The sequence below is a fragment of the Dendrobates tinctorius genome, unplaced genomic scaffold (assembly GCF_039654945.1).
Source record: "Dendrobates tinctorius isolate UK_male_01 unplaced genomic scaffold, ASM3965494v1 ptg000155l, whole genome shotgun sequence".
Lineage (NCBI taxonomy): Eukaryota > Metazoa > Chordata > Amphibia > Anura > Dendrobatidae > Dendrobates > Dendrobates tinctorius.
In genome coordinates, this window is record NW_027361822.1 from 8,930,594 (window position 1) to 8,955,677 (window position 25,084).

Below are 25,084 nucleotides of genomic sequence, written 5' to 3' on the forward strand. Positions count from 1 at the left end.
AACCATTGTTCCCATCGAGGAGGGGTGATCACGCAATAGTCTGTCACAATTGTTTAATATAACTGACAGATAACCAAGAAGCAAGTTATAACCTGGGACAGACCTTTATTTGTAGCAGTGTTATTGTGTTAAAATCAATAAAAAGAGGTTTTAAAAGAAGAAGAAAAAAAAAAAGAAGAAAAAGAAAAAAATCAGAAAAATAAGGAAGACTTGGATACATCTAAAACCAGACCATTATCAGTCAGTTTTTCAGAATCCAACATCTCGGTAATTTCAACTCAGTCTGAAACTGAAAGCACTGGTGATGCTACTCCCATAACAAAGGTTGCAAAAGATGGGTCCGGAAGAAACACAGGCGGAGCGCACAGCATGACCACAAGATACAAGAAATAACTGAAGCAACATTAAGTGTATTGAATCTGTCTTTCCATGTTTTTTCTAATGAACAACTTATTTTGCTGTCAAGAGGCCTTGATTTTGTACCTGAAAAGAATTTTGATCTGTTTGGAACAATCATGGACATTAACCGCTGTGATGGTGTGATATGCTATGTGGGTATCATTTTGTGTATATTTCAAGTTCACGGATTTTCATAGTGTTTTTTGTGTTGTCTTGTATGTCTGCAGCCTGACTGTATTTATGTCTCTTGATGACCCCCTGTAGTGTCTTAATCCCCCAGGCACCTTTATCAGGTTTGGGAAGCCAGAAAACCACCCCAACCTGTCTGACTACTCCTGGACATAGGGAGGGGGCTGGAAAGGACAGGAAGGGGGAAGTCAGTTCCTGTGTGGTGAATATCGTGTGAATACAGCACGTCAGAGAGAAGGGGAAGCGTATGGACTTTTTATCCTCTGGCTGCCGGATTATTGGATTCTCATCTCCTTGGACATTTTATCCTGTTACTGAACTGCATTCGTGTTCTGGACTATTGCATCCTCAGTGTGGTGGATTGCTTATGGACCTTCTAATTTTGCCTATAATAAAGGTCTTGGGATTGTTCACACTTCCCTCACTCTGTTGATTGTGTGGTATCAGAGAAGGACCCAGTGACAACTTGTGGCAGCGGTGGGATACTACTCAGCCCGGCAGAACTGGGGGAGCTGCAGGGGGCTGGTGTTCTCACACACCGTGCAGTGCTCCACAACCAGGGAGGCATACAGACAGACCCAGCAGACCATTGATGAGGCATGCACAGCAGGTTTCGGACGCTACTATGTCCAACCCCACCAACTCAGCCATGGGAAGAAGACCAGAGTGAGTATGTGACTTCAACAAGAGACGGAAACTACAGGAGATGTTCCAGCTTCAACGGACTGAATGGGAATAAATCCAGGAACCATGGAATGCGGAGGAAGCCAGTCATGGGCCCAATGGATACCAGTTGCTACTCTTCAATTGAGTGTGGAGATTATTTTCGTAAGGAGGACATGGAATATGCTCTGAGGAAACTGGATGATAGAATGTTTTGTGTCTTAAAGGTGAGACCTCTTACATTCCTGACTGTGAATAAAGACATGTTGTGGACTGCTCCCATAAGTGGAGAAGGATGATCGGAATCCTATCATTTCTGGCTAATTAAGATGGGGGAGCAATGTGAAGAAACCAGATTATATCTTTATTACCCAGATGACTGTGTTTTTGCAGGCCAAGGGGAGTTGGTTTTTCTATCTGTATATTGGCTTGTGGAAGTGTTTATGTCTGGTGTGTAAAAACAGTCTTGCAAGCTGATATACTATTTAACATACCATGTAAGTCTGTAATAGTGACTTGTACATAGTGTGTGTTTATCTGTGTTTCTTGTGAGCTGACATGCTAATTGTATGATATGCTAATTGTGCATTGTATTCTACAACCAGTTTGTTGACTGTAGATAGGGAAAGGCTGTGAGGGTGTACTGAAGGACACTGGGTAATTCTAAAATTAGCTTACCTTTCTGGGTTTTAAAAGGACCCCGAGACTGAGAGACCAGGTCTGATCTCATCTCATCACACAGAGAGCTACCAGTTGGTACAACACTCAATGGACGATAGAGAGGACTGCAGCCAATTCACCATGGCACCATCACGAGGGACATGGATCTATGATTCTAAGGGAAACAACCTAGGAGTGATCTGTTTTACCCTATCCCTGAGATGTCTGTGTAGTATGTCGCCCATGGGGAGATAGAGGGGCGGTCAGTGGTATGAGCCCTGGTCCATGCAGTCTTTCTAAAAGCAGCCGGGCCAGCGGACGGGAGCACCCACTGACCCCGTTTCTCCACAACCGCTTCATAAGAAACCTTACAGTTAAGAAACATTTTGCAGGTGAAGAAGAAGATGAGGTTTTTGAACAGGAAAGAACATATGTGAAAATAACTATCGAGGATTGGATTTTGTTTTTCAAATAGTTTTACTTGGGTTTTAAATATTTTAATTGGGTGGAAAGACAAGGGGAGGGGGGGGGGGGGGGAGTAGGGAGGGAAGATAGAGATATGGGGAGAGGAGTATAACTAGGAAAAGAAAGGGAAAATAAAAGAAACCCCTATAAAGATAGGGGAGAGACAGGCAACATATACTTCTATTTATACAGATATTGAAATAGCTTAAAATTTCAGCACCTAAAAGCAAAAAGATTATTAGGAACAGTAAAGTAGGCCTACAAAGGTACATTTTGATTGATGAAGCATATATGAACCTGTCGCGTCCGGGTCAACCTCTAGGTAACCCTAAGACTTGATGGAGGGAAAAAGTCTGGTTCATATAGTGACCATTTAAAGTGGATTGAATATTCTGACCATAGTATTCAGGCTAAATAGTATAAAGAAAATACACTAGTAATTGTAATCCAGGAGCATGATGCCAATAAAGCAAATAATACAGTAAATAGTACAGTTCAGATGTATCAAGAAGGAAAATTGTCACATGACGGCCAAGCAGAGAGTCCACGGGAGGCTACGGAAGATGATATTCCTGCACGGAGCAAAAAGTCAGTTCCCTCTTCCGGAGTAGAAATGGAAATCAATTTTGATGCAAATTTGACATGAAGGGTTGAAGCCGGAGTCCAGTAGTAGGTTATCCCTGCTTGTAAAAGTTCTCGTGTGGTAAATTTGAAAAGATTTTCTTCTTTGCAGTGTGGCTTTAGATAAGTCCTTGAAAAAAGTTATATTGTCATATGGGGATGGAAGATTTTTGGAATCTCTAATCAAAAATAAGAGGTCATTTCTCACCCAAGTAGAATTAAAAGACACAATTACATCTCTGTCAATATCAAGTGGAAGGGAGCTTGGTCTATGGATTCTGTAGGCTTTTTCAATCAGATTTTCCCCTCTAGTTTTAGGTAGTAAATTCTGGACCATAGAGCAAATGTAATCCTTCAAACGAGAGGCATGAATCGACTCTGGGATTCCTCTTATTTTTAAGTTATTTTTTCTTTTGAAGTCTTCATAATCAGCCAGACTATTTTTTAGAGAGACAATGTCTTTCTGAATTTTCCTCAAAGAATCTGAAATCTCATATAAATTTTTATCATTATTAGAAAGGGGGATCTCGTTTTCTTTATGCATATTATCCACTGATTTTAAGATATTTTTAGGAATATCAGGGACTTTGATAGTTTTTGAATTGGTACCTTTAATTATAAGGGAAAGTGTCTCCTTAAAAAGCTTTTTAATAAAACTTTCCGAGGCCAATGCATTATCAATTGGCTGGAGTTCCGGTAAGTTTACATTGGTTTCGAACATATACTGAGCTTCTCCCAATCCCCTAGGTAATATGGCCTCCTCTTTAACCTCTTCGCGACCGCCCACAGTAGATAAACGTTGGCGCTTGCTGGGCTTTGTGCAGCGCCGACGTTTATCTGTCGGCGGTTTTGTGCCCCCCGGGACCCCCTCATACCTTGTAACGTGGGGATCCCGGTGCACAATGCATGCTGGGACTCCCGACGTCATCGAGACCTGATTGGTTCAGGTCCTGATGACGTCGCGTCACAGCAGCCAATGAGAGAGCTCGCTGGGAAAGCTGCTTGTTTCCCGGCGATCTCCCTCATTATAACGCGACTTCTGCTCTGAGCTCATGCTGACAGATGAGCAGAGGTGAAGCAGCATTACAGTGTGACTAGATCGCTGCCTGGCACAGCTGATCGCTGCCTGGCACAGCTGTGTCAGGCAGCGATCTTGTCACACAGTAACGCTGCTTCACCTCTGCTCATCTGTCAGTGTGAGATCAGAGGAGAAGTGGCGTTACTATGTGCCGGGCAGCGATCTTTTTCACATAGTAACGCTGCTTCTCCTCTGATCATCTGCCAGTGTGAGATCAGAGGAGAAGTGGCGTTACTATGAGTCAAGAATACAAAAAATAAAAAATACAAAAATAAAAAAAAAAAGTAAAGAAAAAAAGAAAAGCAGGTAGGCAGGCTAGGGCTAGAGTTAGGGCTAGAGTTAGGGCTAGAGTTAGGGCTAGAGTTAGGGCTAGAGTTGGAATTCGAATTGGGGGTTTCCACTGTTTAGGTACATCAGGGGCTCTGTAAATGCAATATGACGCCCGCAGACCATTCCATCAAAGTCTGCATTCCAGAACGTCACTACTTCCCTTCCGAGCCCCACCGTGTGCCCAAACAGTGGTCCCCCCCCACATGTGGGGTACCAGCGTACTCAGGACAAATTGGACAACAACTCTTAGGGTCCAATTTCTCCTGTTACCCTTGTGAAAATAAAAATTGGGAGCTAAAAGATCATTTTTGTGGAAAAAAAATGATTTTTTTATTTTCATGGCTCTACGTTATAAACTTCTGTGAAGCACTTGGGGGTTCAAAGTGCTCACGACACATCTAGATAAGTTCTTTAAGGTGTCTAGTTTCCAAAATGGGGTCACTTGTGGGGGTTTCCACTGTTTAGGCACATTAGGGGCTCTCCAAATGCGACATGGCGTCCTCTCTCAATTCCAGCCAATTCTGCATTGAAAAAGTCAAACGGCACTCCTTCCTTTCTGAGCTCTGCCGTGTGCTCAAACAGTGGTTTAGCCCCACATACGGGGTATCGGCGTATTTGGGAGAAATTGCACAAAAAATTTTGTGGTTCATTTTCTGTTTTTACACTTGTGAAAATAAAAAAATGGTTCTGAAGTAAAATGTTTGTGAAAAAAAGTTAAATGTTTATTTTTTCCTTCCACATTCCATTCATTCATGTGAAGCACCTGAAGGGTTAATAAACTTCTTGAATGTGGTTTTGAGTACATTGAGAGGTGCAGTTTTTAGAATGGTGTCACTTTTGGGTATTTTCTGTCATATTGACCCCCCAAACTCACTTCAAATGTGAGGTGGTCCCTAAAAAAAATGGTGTTGTAAATTTTGTCGTAAAAATGAGAAATCGCTGGTCAACTTTTAACCCTTATAACTTCCTAAAAAAAAAAAATTATGTTTCCAAAATTGTGCAGATGTAAAGTAGACATGTGGGAAATGTTATTTATTAACTATTTTGTGCGATATCACTCTCTGATTTAAGGGCATAAAAATTAAAAGTTTGAAAATTGCAAAATTTTCAACATTTTTGCCAAATTTCGATTTTTTTAACATATAAGCGCAGATCATATCTAAGAAATTTTACCACTATCCTGAAGTACAATATGTCATGAGAAAACAATGTCAGAATCAGCGGGATCCGTTGAAGCGTTCTAGAGTTATGGCCTCATAAATTGACACTGGTCAGAATTGATAAAAATTGGCCTGGTCACGAAGGCAAAAACAGGCTCAGGCGCGAAAGGGTTAATGTTCACCAATATTAAAAGAGCCTTACAAATGTCCACTATAAAACTTTGAGAAGGAGAATTTTCAGTAGCGTATAAATTGTCGAGTAAGGAAAAATCAAAGGGATGTTTCCCCGATCCCATTGAAAGACCCTCTTGGTTTCTTACAGATTTCTTTAAAATCTCAGGTCCCCCTGAAGTAGTAGAGCATGTTGACTGAGACTGCAAAAATGATTTATCAGAGTCTGAATCATTAAAAGAGTCATTTCCCCCATAGTTAGAAAAATCTGACATTTCCACAAAATCCTCTGAATGGACACTTTCTAGAACTTGTGTACTAAAAGCTGTGTCTGGTTCAAGGTGCGAATCGTAGCTAGAATCTGACAGGTCCGTATGATCTCTTACATCGCTGTTTTCCCCATTAATAGAGTCATCTATTTTAGTTGCAATGGTTGTGGTGGGGTCTTAAGGGTTAAACAAACTGCAGTCCATAAATAGGAAGCCTGATTGAGTTTTGTTATCATTGACAGGAACAGGGTGAACCACATGTTTAGGCAGCAAGACTTCAGAATGGATAACTATATGATTGTTGCAAACACCATTAGCATGAGGGGAATCCTGCAGCACCTTTCCATTGCTATTATTCTTATCCTCCCACCTATTTTCTGCTTTATTTATATCATTGAAAGAAGGTTTGGTAGAGGAACATCTTAAAACAGTGGGAAGCTCCTGTGCTACACTTTTTATTGGTGGTGTGTTGCTTACTGCCTCTGCTGACAGCTGTGGACCGCCTGAACCTGCCTGTGTCACGATTTCAGGCTGAGGGCGATCTGGCCCATGCTCTCCAGCAAGAATGCAGAAAAGCTTCTTCTCTCTCATTTAGTGTCCCTGCCACAGCTGCCTGGCTTCTTCCTTCCTCCCTGTAGCTTGAAGAGATCAGCACTGCATCACACTGAGGCTCCTTCTCCCCTTCACAAGATGACAGGTGGTCTCCCTCAGGCACTGCCAATGCTGGATCTGAAAGAGCCACCTCCCCACAACTTTCTTCACCAGTTCCTCTTCAGTGTTCCAGGTGTCACTGCAGTCTCCCTGTGGACATTCATTTCTTCAGCGGCAGATGCATCGGATAGCTTCACTCCTGGCTCCAGATTAGTCAACATTACTCCAGGTGACCTCTGCTTCTTCAGACCTGAGGTGGAAAGTCTGGTTTCTTTTTTTGTCCTGCTTCGGTGGCCATTTTAGCTGGCGTTCTCCTCATAGCAGAGGCGGGAGATGATTCAGCAGTTTTCATGAAGATATTTCTGTGTCCTGAAAAGTGCTTTTTCTTCATTAAGTCCATGTTTTCCTTCTTTATCGATCCAGGCATGTTCCCAAAGGTCTTTATCATCAGTTAGTTCAAGAAAATCCACATTTAAGTAAGCTAATGTTGCTTTTTTTTAGGGGACTCTGAGGAGCTCCTGCAAAACAGGTCCTGTCCCCTGCAAACCACGCCACCCAAGGATTGGATTTTGAAGAACAGATTTCTGTACTGAATTTTGAAGAATTAAGAGGAAATTCATCTGAAGATGCAGTTTCAAAGATGGATAATATTAGGATGAAAAATCCTTATTTCTATCCTGTCAACTCAAGGGTTGATTGCATGGAGCGCTTTCAGGAGGTTTTGGAGAGGGAATTGCGTAGTTTAAGCTTAAAAATCAATAAAATTACTACATCTAAAAACCTGAGTCCAAATTTAGGCACGAATTTTGAAGCTTTTGTCTGATAGAATATTGTTATAAGAGAACCTTATATCTAATATATAAAGCTCAATGTGGGTGTGTATGTATGTATATCCGGGATTGGCATCCGCACCGTCGCAGCTACAGCCACAAAATTTGGCACAGTCACACGTCTGGACCCCGAGAGCGTCTTAGGCTATGTTGTGGGGCGAAAGTTTAACCCCGCGCGTTCCAATTCACCAAACAATTTTGCCCCTATCTACATACTGGGGAAAAGTGAAAGGAAAAGTGTTGGAGGCAAATTGACAGCTGCCAGATGTGAACAAGGAGGACTTAAACAATGAGAGTGATGGCGCCAAAGAGCTGTACAGTTGCTAAGGTGGGGCCCTGACATGGGATACTCACCACGGGGATATGAACACACACAAAATGCGCCACACATAACCACGTGCTTCAACACATATACCACCCTCAGCACACATTTCACCACACATACACCAACCTCGCCACATAAAAGTCGAAACACAAAAGTCGCCACTCAAAACTCGCCACACTGTCCCAGAGCTGTTTAAAAGATCAAAAATGAGCTGTGATTGGTTGCAACAGTTTTCTTTGTAGACAGTTGTGGTAACTGAGGACTATTATTCTTATCATTTCTATGGTGTTATCGTCCTTCTGTAAAGCTGGAAATAACACAATTTATTACCGTGCCAACAAAGACCACCCTCTGACACAGACTGCAGGGGGAGACCAGTATCACACAGGATAGGATTAAATACATGGCTCAGCAGTCAGTATCACACATGATAGGGTTAGATACACAGCTCAGCAGGCAGTATCACACAGGATAGGATTAGATACACGGCTCAGCAGACAGTATCACAGGATAGGATTAGATACATGGCTCAGCAGTCAGTATCACACAGGATAGGATTAGATACACAGCTCAGCAGTCAGTATCACACAGGATAGGAATAGATACATGGCTCAGCAGACAGTATCACAGGATAGGATTAGATACGCAGCTCAGCAGACAGTATCACAGGATAGGATTAGATACATGGCTCAGCGTCAGTATCACAGGATAGGATTAGATACATGGCTCAGCAGACAGTATCACACAGAATAGTATTAGATACACGGCTCAGCAGACCGTATCACACAGGATAGGATTAGATGCACGGTTTTTATGTGCAATATAATCATTATAATTTGTTATAACTAACCACAGTTGGTTACTATGCCCAGGCAACGCTCTGCTCTTCAGCTAGTACCAGTATAAATTCATATAAAAATTAACTTTTATTATGCCTATTAAAATCACAAGACATTGCCAAGCATCAAACAAGCAACCGCGCTGGCTACCATGACCCTAAATAATTAACACCTAAAGCCTGCCTACCAGCGGAGGTTGGCACCTTAAACCCAAAACGAGATTGGCACTCCAGCTCCTCGGCGGCTGACCCTAATACTCCTAAATGTCCCTATGTGGGTGAATCACATGGTCACCCATTTTTAACCATAGAAAGGAGTATATAGGGGTTGCCAAAGATTATTGTTAGGTAGGCAACAATAGAAAGTATGTGCAAAAAGAGGTGAAATGGCAACACAGTAATAAAGTGACGAGTACAAACACTAAAGTACCTTGCTATGCTGTTCCCTTTTACTGTATAACCTTCCTGACAGTGGAGGTTGGCACCCCACTGGTCAGCGGAATGGCGCCCCTACTCCACAACGGCTGTCCCTTGGATTCCCTGATATCACTCAAATATTAACACAAGGGTAGCCATATAACAATAAGGCAACTAACATGGAAGAATGCCAGAGAGACAGCTAAAAATCTAAATGGCATATATAGCACTGATATATGCTTAAAACATGTTAACAGCAAGCTTGAGGGGTACTTAGGATTAGTTGATATCCAAGAAACCTCGACGCGTTTCTCCTTAGCGGATCATCAGGAGGTAGATAAAAAGATGCTGCATGGCAACCATCTAAGTCCCTTCTATATATATATATAGATACTCCAGTCAAAGAGAACACTTCCTCCAAATGGTAGCGGTATATATGAATATCTCTCAAAATGTAGTCAGGCACTATTCTACCATTACTTAACATGAATGGGATTTGTCCTCTATGTTTTAAACAAGTTAGCATCATTCGAAATCCCAAATGCCCATAGGTGGAGGGCTAAATTATGTAACTACCTGCAGTGATAAAAGGCCGGAAATGAATCAACACCATCGCCGCGTGCGTTCCACCTGGAACGCATATACAATTCCTGTCCCCGAAAGCATTTGTAATGCACATGTCTGGGAGCTCCTGCTCTAGACACAAACTCCTTATGAGTTCTCTCGCTCTCTCAATGCAGGGCCGTCATAGACTCTGCTCACACCTGCCCAACTAACTATCTAAAATCTAGTAGGAAGCAGTCCCAGGGTCAGGAGCAGCCTCTCTGCACTGTTACAGTGTCAAAATGGCACTAAAACAGCAGGTCTGCTCTTATATAGGCAGTGACATGTGATATCAGCAGCCAATGACACATGCCGTTGTGTCAGGACATTGTGGATGTTTCCTGCACCCTGAATGGCCCCTCTGAGTTCTGCCAACCCCCTTCCAGAACTGAAACATGTGCCCCACACTCATGATACACCACCATTATTGTAAAAAAAAGTGCTCAAAATACTTTAGGGGTAATGCAAATATTTTCCAGCATTTTTTACCGAATGTTTCCGATCTAATAAAATTTTCCTTGCATTTCCAATCACGAATCCAAATGTGTTATATTCAGGCCAAATTTATGCTTGGTGATCATTTTTCAAACAAATTCGCTCATCACTAGTTATGTACTTGTTAGGCGTCGGGTTCCTGTCGCTGCACAGCGGGAATCCCGAGCCTTGCTTCCGGCGGTCTCCCATTCCTCTCCTGCCGCAGAGGAGGTTGCTCAGCAGACTCGTCGGTCCCGGTGCTCTGCCCTGACTAGCTCCGTGGGTTTGGTTGCTGCTGCCACCTCTGGCCCAACTATAGCAATGCATGATGGTCAGCAGCGAGTCTCTCCAGGGACTAAGCCCTCCTGTCGGTCCACTGAGCATGCCCGTGGAGTGATCTCCCATTGGAGATCGAAGGTCACGTGCTCAGGTCCTTCTCCAGCTCGGATTGGTCCATTCGAAAAGCCAGGAAGGTCCCGGAAGCACGCGGCTATAAAAGGTTCGCATGGCCGCTCGGTCATGCGCTAATATAGACTGCATTATCAGACTATGAGGAGTGAGTGTTGTATGCATGTATGAATGTCTCTGGTGAATGACTCATTAAGAAACCCCTACCCTTGGTACGCATGTGTTGTGCAGCCTAGCCTGTTAAGAGCCCAGGCTTAGGTGAAGGTAGGACAGAGTCTGAGACAGGCATCAGTCTCCATGAGTGACTCGGCACGCCTCAGTGCACGTGCTCTACACTCGGTAGTCAGCGTCTATAGCGGCGTCCACAGTTGCGATGCCGCGCACTCAGAAGGTCTAGAGGGACTCTGACCCCATGTCCTTGGGGTAGAGTTCTGTGACTGCTTTCTGTGCGCTCATTGGCCGGGCTCTGTGAGTTAAACAGGCTCCGGCATTTATGTTCAGCGGTAGTGCGGCTCTGTGAGTTAACAGAGTTCGCTCCTGTTCACACTGGGTGACGTTAACCCACGTGTGACCTTTCCACACCGCTTTATACTCCCGCCATTACCTAGCAGCAGTGTACCACCTCTGCACGGTGGATCCTGGGCTGCGAACGCACCTACTATTATTTTATAAATTGGTGCGTTCCGCCAGCCTAACAGTACTTATCACCTCTGAGCGGCCTCATCACACCAGATGCCATCACCACAGTAGATTCTATGGTGTCCAATAAACACAAACGCCCAGTCAGTCACAGTTTTCCCCCGAAATTAATTTTTATTAATGATTTGCAACATTATTACTTTTTTGGGACAGAATATCTTCTTCCTTTTGGTTTTTCAACAGCTGCAAGTCTGACATCAAAGTGCCCCTTTCCTTTACTACATCTTTCTTTTGGTTCAGTCGTATACAGTTTGCTTAGAGGTTTTGGAGTGATCTCTAGATCAGTGGTCCCCAACCTTTTTTGCACCAGGGACCGGTTTCAAGCAAGACCATTCTTCCATGGCTCGGCAGGGCGGGGATGGAGGTGTGGCAGGGGCGGGGCTTTGGTCATAAGGGGGCGGGGCTATGGACACGGTTGTAGTGTAGCAGTGCATACTTATAATTAAATAACATTTATAAAGTGACTCAACTCACCATAGGTTTTGAATAAGTGCTCCATCACCCCCTTCTCCCCATCATTGCCTTCACCCCATCACTCCCTTCTCCCCAGCATTGCCTTCACCCCATCACTCCCTTCTCCCCATCACTGACGTCTCTCCATCATGGCCTTCACCCCATCACTGACGTCTCTCCATCATGGCCTTCAACCCATCACTCGCCTCTCCCCATCACTGCCATCTCTCCATCATTGCCTTCACCCCATCACTGCTGTCTCCCCATCATTGACTTCACCCCATCACTGCTGTCTCTCCATCATTGCCTTCACCCCATCACTGCCGTCTCTCCATCATGGCCTTCAACCCATCACTCCCCTCTCCCCATCACTGCCATCTCCCCATCATTGCCTTCACCCCATCACTGCTGTCTCCCCATCATTGCCTTCACCCCATCACTCCCCTCTCCCCATCACTCCCTTCACCCCATCACTCCCCTCTCCCCATCACTGCCGTCACACACACACACACACACACACACACACACACATTATACATACACACACACACCACCTCTCTCCTCTCACCTGCCCGCCGCCCGCGCTTCCTCGCTCTGACACAGCAGCGGCCGCGCTCCTCTCTGTGTCAGTCAGAGACAGGAAGCGCGGGCGGCGGGCAGGAAGCTGGACGCAGTGGACGGGTCCTTGCAGCTCCGCTCCCGCTATTCCCTCTTGCAGGCAGCGGAGCTGCTTGGATCGCTCCCTGGCCGCCGCTAAGAACTGCTGCGCGCCGCCCCAGCCCCCGCTACGCCACTGACCGCCACTGGCTCCCCTTGTGTCCGCGGACCGGCAAGGGCACTGCAGCGGCCCGGTGCTGGGCCGCGGACCGGCGGTTGGGGACCCCTGCTCTAGATTATTACAAGCCGAGATCAATCTTCAATCAAAGATGATGAGTCAATCCATCTGCAAACATGAACTAGCGCAACTCAAGACATATGGAAAAGGTGACTGTAATGGGATTCTCCATTATTTCATGTGTCTTCACTTCAGCCATTAATTCTAAATAGTTTCTCTAGCAGTTCTTCTGTTACTTTGGAGCTCAGCATAAATCAATATAATAGAATGCAGCACACTTACCTTACTAATCCCCTAAAGCTTTTCTTCCAATGTTGCCAAGGTACACTAAAAACATCAGTATTTCCTATTCTAAGTAGAACGACATGTGACAGCGGTAACCGATGTGTCGTTGCCGCTGCCAGATATTATCTTGGCCCATTGCAATTACTTTTATTTTTTTGTGGTTTTCTGTATGCGACAATGTAATGTTGTTTAATTTAACATATGAAAATAAATGCTGAGGTTTAATAAGGCGGTAACATATTTGCCGAAAAAGAAAATGGAATGGAATCTCCTGAGGCCTTTGATTGGGTGCAGAAACCATATTTGTAGTCATCAACCATGGATTTTATTTTTCCATTTTATGAAGATGGCATTTCAACTTTACCAATACAAAATAAATACGAAAAGAGCATTCAAAACTTGTGTCAACACAATTGTAGCATCCAGTGACTCAAAAGAATCTAACTTCTGTGAGGTTAGCGGTTACTACTCACCTGTGCTGTTATCTGTTGGAATCTCCTCTTTAATCCACTTATCACCCCTCACATTTGTCTCTGCAGAATCAATATGGGTCAGATATTCACCCTGAAATAAAGGTTTTAAAAGTCACAGACAGATGGAGAAGTCACATCTACGACCAGCTCTAAACCTGCCATCTCCACCATTTTCATTACACAAGTATAAAACCTATAATACTGGTGGACAAAACAAGACTGAGCACAAGACCTTAACTGCCGTCTACATATCATAGGTGGCACACGTGGTTTGTGGACCCACTGTGCCACGGGGCCGGGTCTGTCTAGGAAGAGACATAGCTAAGGCTGCTTTCACACATCCGGCTTTTTGAATCCGGCACGATGCGGCGACATTTGGAACAACCGGATCCGGATCCGGTTTTGTCCCATAGAGTTGTATTGTCGCCGCACTGTGCCGGATGGGTATGCGGTGCATCCGATTTTTGCCGGATACAAAAAGTAGCCGTCCGGCGTCTGCAAAAAACGTTCGCTGCAACGTTTTTTGACAGCGCCGGACCGGTTTGTCTCAGAGCGCATGCGCAGAGGCTCCGAGTCTCGCGCTGCTCTTTTAAATGTGGGCGCCACCGTATCCGGCCACACAAGCATCTGGTGTCTCCGGCACATCCCGGATCCGCCCCTACGGCTTTTCGCTGCACGGTGCCGGAGACACAAAGCCGGATGTGTGAAAGCAGCCTAAGCGGCTACCAGGAGCTCCTGATGGTGAAGACAGACTGGGCTGCAGGCAGCCAACAGATACCATTCCCAGGCAGACTTCAGTACTGCAGCTGCTGATCCCAAGTGGTTGGGTTCGCCAGACAAGGAGACGCTTCCGGAGTCACTGCTGACCAGGATTCGAAGACAGACAGACAAATTGGATCTTGAAGATAACTGCGTGTGTGAACAAGAAACTATTGGGAAACAGTTTTGTAGCTGGCTGCACTAGGACCAGGCACTATGGATTCAGGACTGGCCGCATTAGAACCAAGGATCCAGTTCAGGTGCCGCCAATGCAGTTCCTGGATTCGGATATAGACACTACTGAAGCGGGCACAGAATAAAGAGCACACTATCTGCACTAATGGAACGAAAAGGGAAATGGAATAATTATAACAGACTAAGGATGAGGGATCTGACAACATACAGCTGCACACACTAACACACTTAGCACTAAACTATAGGGGTTGCTCAGGTACCTCCCTATTGGGAAGGTTCCTTTTATACAAGATGCTTCCCAGCTGTTGGCTGGGGGAATTTTAATATGTACGCTCACTGCTCCTCTGAGAGCAGGAGACTGCATGTGTTAGGCACGTCGCTGGGAAGTGCACCCACACAGGAGACAGGGTGCACACCGAGAAATGGGAAGGCAACAACACATGCACAGCAGTGAGTATGTCAGCATCGCTGCATGGGAGGGAAAGGGGAACCATGCATTGGCGACGGCATTATCATTACAATAGCGGAGATTTAATGGCACCTTCTTTTCATCTACCAGATGATCCTGAGGAACATTGGGATCTTCTTGTTTACATTCCTGTGGAAGAAGAGGACGTGGACTTCTCTCTGGTGTTGTCCTCTCACTGGATAGAACTGGAGGAAACACATACAGGGACTGAATTCATCCTTTACACACAGATAATTATAGGCCATGTGTATTTAGACCTATTACCTGGTGATGTTTCGGGCTTGGGAACCTCCATCATGATGTCCTTGTACAGATCTTTGTGTCCTTCTATATACTCCCACTCCTCCATGGAGAAATAGACAGTGACATCCTGACACCTTTTAGGAACCTGATACAAACAATAATAAGAATAATGTAATGTGACAGCATCAAAATCTCTCACCTCTCCAGTAAGCCGGAAGAGGATCTTTAGGGTGCAGTATTATATCCTCTCCATCTTGATGGGTCAGTCAGGAAAATTTTCTTATTTAGAAAGTCTCTACTGGGGAGGATCTGATTTTGGAGGAACCTGAATAAAAAAAAAAAAAAAAAAAAATGTAAAATCTTACATAACCTGAGAGGAAACCTTTGATGAGCTATTAGAAGCGAATCTAGGTTTTCCGACACGCAGGGCAAAAATTCAGTTTGGTGCCCTCTCCTACATACAGAAAAAGTAGTTTGAGAAATTGTCATTTGACCTCTCATATATGATTTTGATACTTAGTCATGTGCCAATGAGTTGGGCTTCCTAATTCTCTTAGTGTTCAGTAAAATACTGCAGCCTATGATTCGTTGATAAAAACAAGAGCAGCTTTTCGGCATAAGACCCTAAGTATGAAAATCACATATAAGTGGTCACATAATGACCGCTAGTATTGGCAAGCAGCGCCAAATCCTGACTGCGTTTACTGTAAACTGTTAGGATTTGCACACTACAGTGATGAATTTTAGAATTAATGCTCATAACAAATACAGATGTAGTCATCTTTCGCTTGTCAGATGAAAAATCATGATATCAGACAATTTATGGATTGTTACACGCGTACAGGATCAGAACCAATAACACAGGAATACATCACCAGAACCACCATCAGTACAGGAATACATCACATAGAGTAGTACATTGATGAACTGTACTTTCACGTCAGCCCCACATATAATTAATGGCATAAAACATTCATTCCTCAGTATGTCCTTAACAATGGTAAGGAGATACTGAGAGTTGTTATCCGCAATTATTGGACCATAGAGGAACTTCTGTAATGAAGAGATGTAGTTGGTATCATAAATAAACATTTAACCCCTTTCCCACCTTAGACATCTAGTCCAAGGTGGGATCCCCTCTTTGCTGCAGGCTCTGTCGATAAGCCGGCAACTTCTTGTGCCCCTAACAGTCACAGGGAGGAATTGCGATCCACCCGCGGCTGTTAACATTTTAAATGCTGCTGTCAATCTCTGACAGCCACATTTGCACGCCTGCGCCGGAAGCTCCTAACTAATTCCGTCCAGTGGAGCCAGTGGCTTGGCATGATAACCTCATGTCTGTAGCAGACCCCTAAGGTGGTCACTGCCCTGTAGCTATGAGTGCAACCCAGAAGTAAATGCTCTTAGCAAGTGAGCATTTTTGCTACATAGAGCAGGGCTTCAGCCCTGCTCTGTGTAGCACAAGCAATTGGATGATCGCAGCTTCTTGTCTCCCATGGAGACTATTGCAGCAAGTAAAAAAGTAAATAAAAGTTTTAAAAAAATATTAAAGTAAGAGAAAAATAAAAGTTCAAATCACCCCCCACTCAAAATAAAACAAAAATGTTAAAAAAACACATTTGGTATCGCCACGCCCAGAATCGCCCAATCAATATGTAAAAAGAATTATAATGCTCGGTAACGAGCAAAAAGTCAAAAAGCCAGAATTGCGTTTCTTTGGTTGCTGTAACATAGCATTAAAAAGTAATAATGGGGGATCAAAAAGATAATATCTACATCAAAATGGTAGCAATAAAAACATCTCAGCGCGCAAAAAAAGCTCTTACTCAGCCCCATATCATGAAAAATTGACACTAGAGATGAGCGAATACTTCAATATCCGATTCAGATTACATTTGTTGAATTTGCAATATTCACCGATTAATTTGGTGAATATTCTCCAAACATTACCAAATGCCATTAGTCAATAGTAATAATCACTGTTCCGTATCAGTCTGAAAGCCTGGAAGGGGCGTAACTAGGTGACCTACCCAATCTCTACTTGGATAAGTGGCAGAAGGCAAAAACTGTGACCCAAGGATGTACAAAGAGGTGGCACCAGGTGCTACTCCATGGCTGACCTACAGAATGTAGCAGCTGATCCCCTACAGTGGGTAAGCTGCTAAGGCCCAAATGAGGGATGAAAAATGCAGGTAAGCACTGTAGGAACTCTGGAACCACAGGTGCAGGTGTGACTGGCTGAGGAACAGGAAAGCATTGGCAGGTGCGGTGTGGACCGGGTGTTAGGACAGATGGGCGCTGGCAGGTGCAACTTGGACCGGCTGATGGACAGAAGAGCGCAGACAGGTACGAGCAGACAGGCACAGACAGGCAATAGCAGATGAGTACAGGGTAGACAAGGAGACAGATAGACCTGGGGAACCTGACAACTATCAAGCATGCAAGACAAACTAATAATGTAGCTCAGGCACCTCCATATTGGAGGAGAATCCTCAAATAGAAGGTGCCACCCAGCTATAGGTTGGGAAAACCTTATGTTGATACGTGTGGTCCCTTTAAGAGGGAGGGATAGCACAAGCGCACCCTCTAAGCATAGTTCCCTGTCGTAAAACTGAACATTGGAGGCCACCGACACATAGAGGGCAAGATGAGGAGGTGGTAAGTGAGTGGGAGACACTGAATGTCCTGTCTGTTAGGTACAAGGCGATCCAACATAGGGCCAAATCTTTAATGTCAACAGATCAGAATGTCTGTAGCAAGAGGGAATGGTGTAATGTGTCAAAGACAGATGCCAGGTGCAGGAAAAGGAGGACAAATTCGCGTCACTTTCATTTGTCGGTTGGTAGGTCGTTGGTGACTTCAGTCAGGGCAGTTTCAATGGTACAGTCTGAAGCCAAATAGTACGCAGGCAAAGAGGGAGCTAGAGGAGAGATGGGAGGACAGTTCAAAATGGATGTGTTGTTCCAGTAGTTTGGAGGCATAGGAGAAAAATGATATGGGGCAATAGGTAGACACAGAGGTTGGGTCAAGGGTGGGCTTTTTGAGGAGTGTGATTGAGGTATGTTTCAATCAGGATGTAAGACACTAGTTGTTAGTGACAGGTTGAAGAGGTGGGTTATGCTTGTGATGAAGACTGTGGTCAAGTTTGGATTGAGGTGGGATGCTGTTGTGTCACGTTCACAGGTATGAGGCAAAGTATTCAGAGGAGAGGGAGGGGGAACTGGTGGACGCAGGAAAGAATTGAAAGTACTGAATAGCTGTTTAGTGTTGTGAGACAGGTATGATATGAGGGATGAGAAGTCGGTTTGTTTTGCTTCAGTCAGAATTTTTGCAGCATTTTAACAACTTCTTTTACTGGATGGGCAACTCCGCTCCCTTTCTTTGGCAGCCATACAATGGTACGCTTTGTAGATGAGGGCCAGAAAGAACATGTGCTCCAGTAGATGGCAAGCGCTTCATCAAGTGGCCTCTGCTCCTCTTCCTCCACCTTAACATCACACACAGTACAGTTCTCAGTGTTGGCACCCCAATTAACCTTTTCTCAACCCCCCACATCACAACTCTCCAGCCACCCAACTGACTGTGGGGAGCCACACATTGGCCATTCTGCAGTGCTGTTCACATATTCTATAGGTATCAGAAGTCTGCTCAAAACATTCACAGAGTCAAGTTTAGGAAATCATCTGCAACGATGGCCAAATTTTTTTACTTAGATCTATGGTCGGATGAAGTTTTATCAAAGCATAAACCAAACCCTCTTCAACACACGCTATCCCTCTTGGATGAAGGTGATCCATTTGTGATGAGACTCAGATATTTGAGGCGTCAGCGGACTGTTCTGTGCTATCAAGACAGGAAGAGGAGGAGGATGACTCTCAGGGCGAGGACTGGGATAACAATGAGGTAGTGGATCATACTTGTTGTAATCTCGAGGCATGCAACCGAGTAGCTCAGCAGAGGAGGAGGAGGAGGATGAACATGAGGTTACGTGCACACAGTTATGCAATCATGACAATCAATGCATTCTGAGGCCCAATTATTGAGTTGGACAGCATCATTCACGGTTGTGCAGTTGCCTAGCTTGGGTCCTGTTTTGCATATTTGCAAAATCTTAAAAATCATGCCATCAACTTTTTTAAAAGCAAACTAGTAGAGTAAAAAAATGAAATCATTTCAGTACTACATGCATAACTTGCCACATGCGTTAATGTGGGAATGCCAATGTGCTAAAAATCCGTCCAGCCCATCAACAGCATCTTCTGATTTTTCCTCCTTCCTCGCCATGACAAGTGTTGTCACATAGGCCTGTGAAGAACCTCCACATGTTTACCCTCTACTGTTGGGGTGATTGATAGCCTGTCAGCTGATACGGAATTCGACATGCCTGCTGTTTTTGACTGATCTTACCTACCAAGCACAATCCATCTTTATCAATCCACCGTAACATCCCCGTCTGCACCTCTCTCACAGTCCAGCAGCTTGTCTTGTTCACCCTAATCCATCCTATGTTGGCACAGCAGCAAACCCCCATTTCTGCAGTTGTGCTGACATAAAATATTCTTCAATTCTACACATCGCACAGTTACCAGTTTGAATTTCGTCATCTTCAATCTATATATATAAAAATGAATGTGTGTATATGTATCGAGCCACGCCCACTCCACATAGCCCCACCCACTCCGCATAGCCACATTCTCTCCACACGCAAAGGCCCTTTCTTGACCACAACAGCTCACACTGCATGTGTTGCCCATAGCAACCAATCACTAAGCATCTTTCATTTCACCAGAACTGTTTAAAAGATGAAAGCTGAGCTGCGAATGGTTGCTATGAGCAACAGTTTTCCTTGTAGACAGTTGTGGCATCTGAGACCTATTATTCTTATTTATATGGTGTTATCGTCCTTCTGTAAAGCTGGAAATAACACTATTTATTACCGTGCTGACACAGACCACCCTCTGACACAGACTACTGGGGGAGCCCAGAATCAGGAACTTCTTTGTCTGGCATGAAGCATGTCATTAACTTAAAAATTCAAACACAGATTAAAAAAACACAAGACGGATTTCTCCAACCCAGGTATCATTTTATTTGGTGCAGCAGCATCAACCTGATAATGTGTGGTTCACTTTAAATTTATTTATACAGCTACAACTAATGCCACTAAAAATTAGTCCTTCTTTAAAATTTCTAATTAAATGGTGTTACTCTCCCACAAGTTTTAAATCTGCTTTCTCTAAGAGAAAAGCTGTATTACACCTCAATGAGCAAGAATTACAGAAAGAAGAAAGGGAGCCAAGACTTACAGAAATGAGTACACGAATGGTACCCCTAATATCCCAAATCATCCTGTACCGTCAGAGCGACCGGACTACTACCTCTAATATCCCACATCATCCATCCCGGTATCCCGACTGCTGTCTCTCCCTCATCAGACAATATCCGAGCAGAGATATACTGGCCCCGAGCACATCCCGGGCTCCCCGCCCCACCCCGAGCACATCCCGGGCTCCTTGCGCCCCAAGCACAGAGCACATCCTTGGCTCCCCAAGCATCCCCAGAAGTTACCGTGCCTGGAAGCTCCAACATCTGCTGCTCACACCGTGGTGTCAGACGCGCATAACCAAGTATTAGGGGGTGGAGCCACCACACAGAGGCTCTGCGCTGCGGGTGACACTGCGCCTCCACCGTGTACAGACAGGAGAGAACCCAGAGACGACATACAGGTATATACTATATACAGGAGGAGATGAAATACAAGTATATAATATATACATGAGGAGATGATATACAGCGCCATTTTTTGTGCAATATAATCATTACAATTTGTTATAACTAACCATAGTTACTATGAACAGGCAACGCCGGGCTCTTCAGCTAGTCTACTAATAATAAGAAACTAAATAATAATAAACAGCGTGGGTGTCTCAGTGGTTAGCACTGCAGCCTTGCAGTGCTGGAGTCCTGGGTTTGAATCCCACCAAGGACAACATATGCAAGGAGTTTGCATGGGTTTCCTCAGGGTACTCCGGTTTCCTCCCACATTCCAAAGACATGCTGATAGGAAATTTAGATTAATAAAAATAAACTAGGCACTTATCTTTATTTCTTTATGGTGTGGGATCCTACAACGGCACCTTCCTTAGTAGTGCACACAGTTCTCTACTAGGAAATTTAAATTTTGAGCCCCCATCAGGGACAGCGATGATAATGTGTGCAAACTGTAAAGCACTGCGGAATATGTTAATCTTTATTTTTATATAGCGCTATTATTATTATTATTTATATATCACAAACACATTACGCATAGCTTTTCGAGTCAGCAAGTCATATAAAACAGTCAAAAGTGACCAGATTTAGGATAATAAAACATTTCAAGCAATGATTGCAGAACTAAACAAATACACACCAGAACATGGAGAACTAAAACTACTATACTGATTGCTTTACTTGTAAAACAAAGCTACATCACACCAGGGGATGGAGACTTTAAGCACTCGACACCAAGTCTTTGAATCCCCAGAACTTGCAGAACAAACTTCTGTAATACTTCCTATAGTGCATTTGCCTCCTCCACCACCTTCAGTGCCTCCACCTGTGCCCTCAACCAACTGCCTTAACCCCTTTACTCCCAAGGGTGGTTGGCATGTTAATGCCCAGGCCAATTTTTACAATTCTGACCACTGTCCCTTTATGAGGTAATAACGCTGGAATGCTTCCATGGATCCTGGCGACTCTGACATTGTTTTCTCGTGACATATTGTACTTCATGTTAGTGGTAAAATTTCATTCAAATAACTTGCGTTTACTTTAAAAAAAAACAAAACAGAAATTTGGAGAAAATTGTGAAAATTTCGCAATTTTCCAACTTTGAATTTTTATGCCCTTAAATCACAGATATATGGCACAAAAAAACTTAATAAGTAACATTTCCCATATGTTTACTTTACATCAGCACAATTTTGGAACCAAAATTTTTTTTTGTTAGGAAGTTATAAGGGTTAAAAGTTGAACAGAGATTTCTCATTTTCACAACACCATTTTATTTTTAGGGACCACATCTCATTTGAAGTCACTGTGAGGGGTCTATATGATAGAAAATACCCAGCAAATACCCAAAAGCGACACCATTCTAAAAACTGCACCCCTCAAGGTGCTCAAAACCACATTCAAGAAGCTACCGTAATTAACCCTTTTTATTTTACCAAGGGTAACAGGAGAAATTGGTCTGCAAAAGTTATTGTGCAATTTGTCCTGAGTACGCTGATACCTGATATGTGGGGGGAACCACTGTTTCGGTGCATGGCAGAGCTCAGAAGTGAACGAGCGCCGTTTGACTTTTTCAACGCAAAATTGGCTGGAATTGAGAACGGGCGCCATGTCATGTTTGGAGAGCCCCTGATGTGCCTAAACAGTGGAAATCCCCAACAAGTGACCCCATTTTGGAAACTAGACCCCCCAAGGAACTTATCTAGATGTGTGGTGAGAACTTTGAACCCCCAGGGGCTTCACAGAAGTTTATAATGTACAGTGGTACAATTAAAAAAATCATATTTTTTCCACAAAAATGATCTTTTCACCCCAATTTTTATTTTCCCAAGGGAAACAGGACTCCAAAAGTTATTGGGCAATTTGTCCTGAGTACGCTGATACCCCAAATGTGGGGGTAAACCACTATTTGGGCACATGGCAGAGAGCTTGGAAGGGAAGCAGCGCCATTTGACTTCTTTGGCTGGAATTGAGATCAAATGCCATGTTGCGTTTGGAGAGCCCCTGATGTGCCCAAACAGTGGAAACTCCAAATTCTAACTCCAACCCTAACCCCAACACACCCCTAACCCTAATCTCAGCCCCAGACCTAACCCTAATGGGAAAATGGAAATATATTTTTTTTTATTTTATTTTTTTTCCATAACTAAGGGGATGATAAAGGGGGGTTTGATTTACTATTTATGGCAGGTTTTTATGTTTATGCTTGGCAGCTGTCATGCGCTAAAAGACGTTTATTGTAAAAGTAGTTTTTGCATCACCACATTTTGAGAGCTATAATTTTTCCATATTTTGAACCACCGAGTCATGGGAGGTCTTATTTTTTGCGGGACGAGTTGACGTTTTTATTGGTACTATTTTCAGGCATGTGACTTTTTTTGATCGTTTTTTATTCCCATTTTTGGGACGCAGAATGAACAAAAACCAGCATTTCTTGAATTTCTTGCATCGCTTTATTCTGCGAGCTATAACTTTTTTATTTTTTCGCTGATGCTGCTGTATGGTGGCTCATTTTTTGCGGGACAAGATGACGTTTTCAGCAGTACCATGTTTATTCATATCTGTCTTTTTGATTGCGCGTTATTGCACTTTTTGTTCAGCGGGATGATAATCAAGCATTGTTTTTTGCTTTTTTTTTTTTTTTTTTTTTTTAAGGGGTTCACTAAAGAGGTTAACTAGTGGGATAGTTTTATAGGGCGGGCCATTATGGACACGGCGATACTAAATATGTGTACTTTTATTGTTTTTGTTTTTTTTATTTAGAAAAAAAAAAAATAGGTAATATTTTTTTTTTTCTTTTTAATTTATTTTGTGATTTTTTAAAATTATTTTTACACTTTTTTTTTTTTTTTATACTTTATTATATTGTTCCGGGGGGGGACATCACTGTCTTGTCAGATCGCCGATCTGACACTTAGAACAGCGCTGTGTCAGATCGGCGATCTGACAGGCGCTGCTTTAGGCTTCCTCCTGCCTGCTCTCAGCAGGCAGTGAGGAAGACGCCTCCCTGCAGGACCCCGAAGGCCCCCGTGGCCATATTGGATCCAGGGGCCAGCAGGGAGGAGGACTCTAGGAGCGATGCAGCACATCGCGTCACTCCGGGGGTCGCAGGGAAGCACGGAGGGAGCCTCCTCCCTGCGCACTTCTCTCCTATGTCCCCGGTACACTGCGATCATGTTTGATCGCAGTGTGCCAGGGGTTGATGTGCCGGGGATGGTCCGTGACCGCCCCTGACACATAGTGCCAGGTGTCAGCTGTGATAATCCCCCCGTGAGCGCCGCTGATCGGGTGTGACATAATATTCTGTCCTTGGGACTTAGGTCCCTGGTCACATGGACGGAATATTACTTCCAATGTAGGAAAGGGGTTAAGGAAACCAACGTTACAACACTGCAGACGGAATCCCCCCAGCTGTGTACTGCACAGCCATGGCTCACCGCAATCAGGAAGCTTTTAAATTAATATGCCTTGGAGATCACAGTCATAAAGATCAACAGTTGTGGATAGCTATCCATGCCGAGGCTGACCAATAGCTGTCTACACTCAAGCTGTAGCCAGTGAAAGTCGTGTGCGATAACAGTGCAAACCTGGTGGTGGCCCTACGGCGGGCCAACCTTACACAAGGGCCTTTTATCACTCGCATCCTCAACCTAGTGGTATAGCAATTCCTACACCAGTGACCCAACATGGATGCACTGCTGTAGAAAACACTGTCATTCTGTGTTCACTTTCACCATTCCACTTAAGTGGGTATAGAGATCTTTTGGACTACCGGATAACCAATTGATATGCAAAGTGACCACACTGTGGAATTCAAGTCTGCACATGTTGCAACGACTGTGGCAGTAGCGCAGAGATCTGGTGAAGTATGGCATTTTGCATAGTCTGGCACATCACAGTACGGACGTGTTACAATTCACCCTTGCATAGCAGATACAGATGAAGGACCTCTGCACCCTTCTGCATGTTTTAGAAATGGCCGATAAGATAGTTAGCGGTGAAGATGCCGTAAGCTGCATCACTATTACTGTCATCTAAATGCTGGATGACAATTAAAATAGTTTGGGTGAGTAGGTGCTGGTGGTCCCGGGGGTAGACGAGGAAGTAGAGGAGGATGCATTTAGGGTTAATATTTCTAAGTTCAGGTCTGTCGTTTCACTGGCAGGAACAAATGGAGGACCATGGAAAGTACGAGAAGGAAGAAGTGATGGACGTGCACCAGCTAGAAGATGAAGAGGATAATGATTCTCTCTCTGTTGTTCATGATTGCCACAAGGGGTGGATGAAGAAAGCTTGAGTGTTATCCCGCTAACAACTGTAGTGCAGTGCTCACTGCGTGTATTGATGGACACT

General features: G+C 44.0%; 1 protein-coding gene across 1 annotated transcript in view; it reads right to left on the reverse strand.

Annotated features, from left to right (window-relative positions):
• LOC141051197 (uncharacterized) overlaps nucleotides 1-25,084 on the reverse strand; it is a 171,601-nt gene that overhangs the window by 127,941 nt on the left and 18,576 nt on the right. The window contains exons 2-4 of the mRNA XM_073548067.1: nucleotides 14,984-15,107; nucleotides 14,792-14,904; nucleotides 13,297-13,387 (exon numbers count right to left, since the gene is read on the reverse strand). Coding sequence (XP_073404168.1) covers nucleotides 13,297-13,387; nucleotides 14,792-14,904; nucleotides 14,984-15,107 — 328 coding nt within the window. The remainder of the gene's footprint in view (nucleotides 1-13,296; nucleotides 13,388-14,791; nucleotides 14,905-14,983; nucleotides 15,108-25,084) is intronic.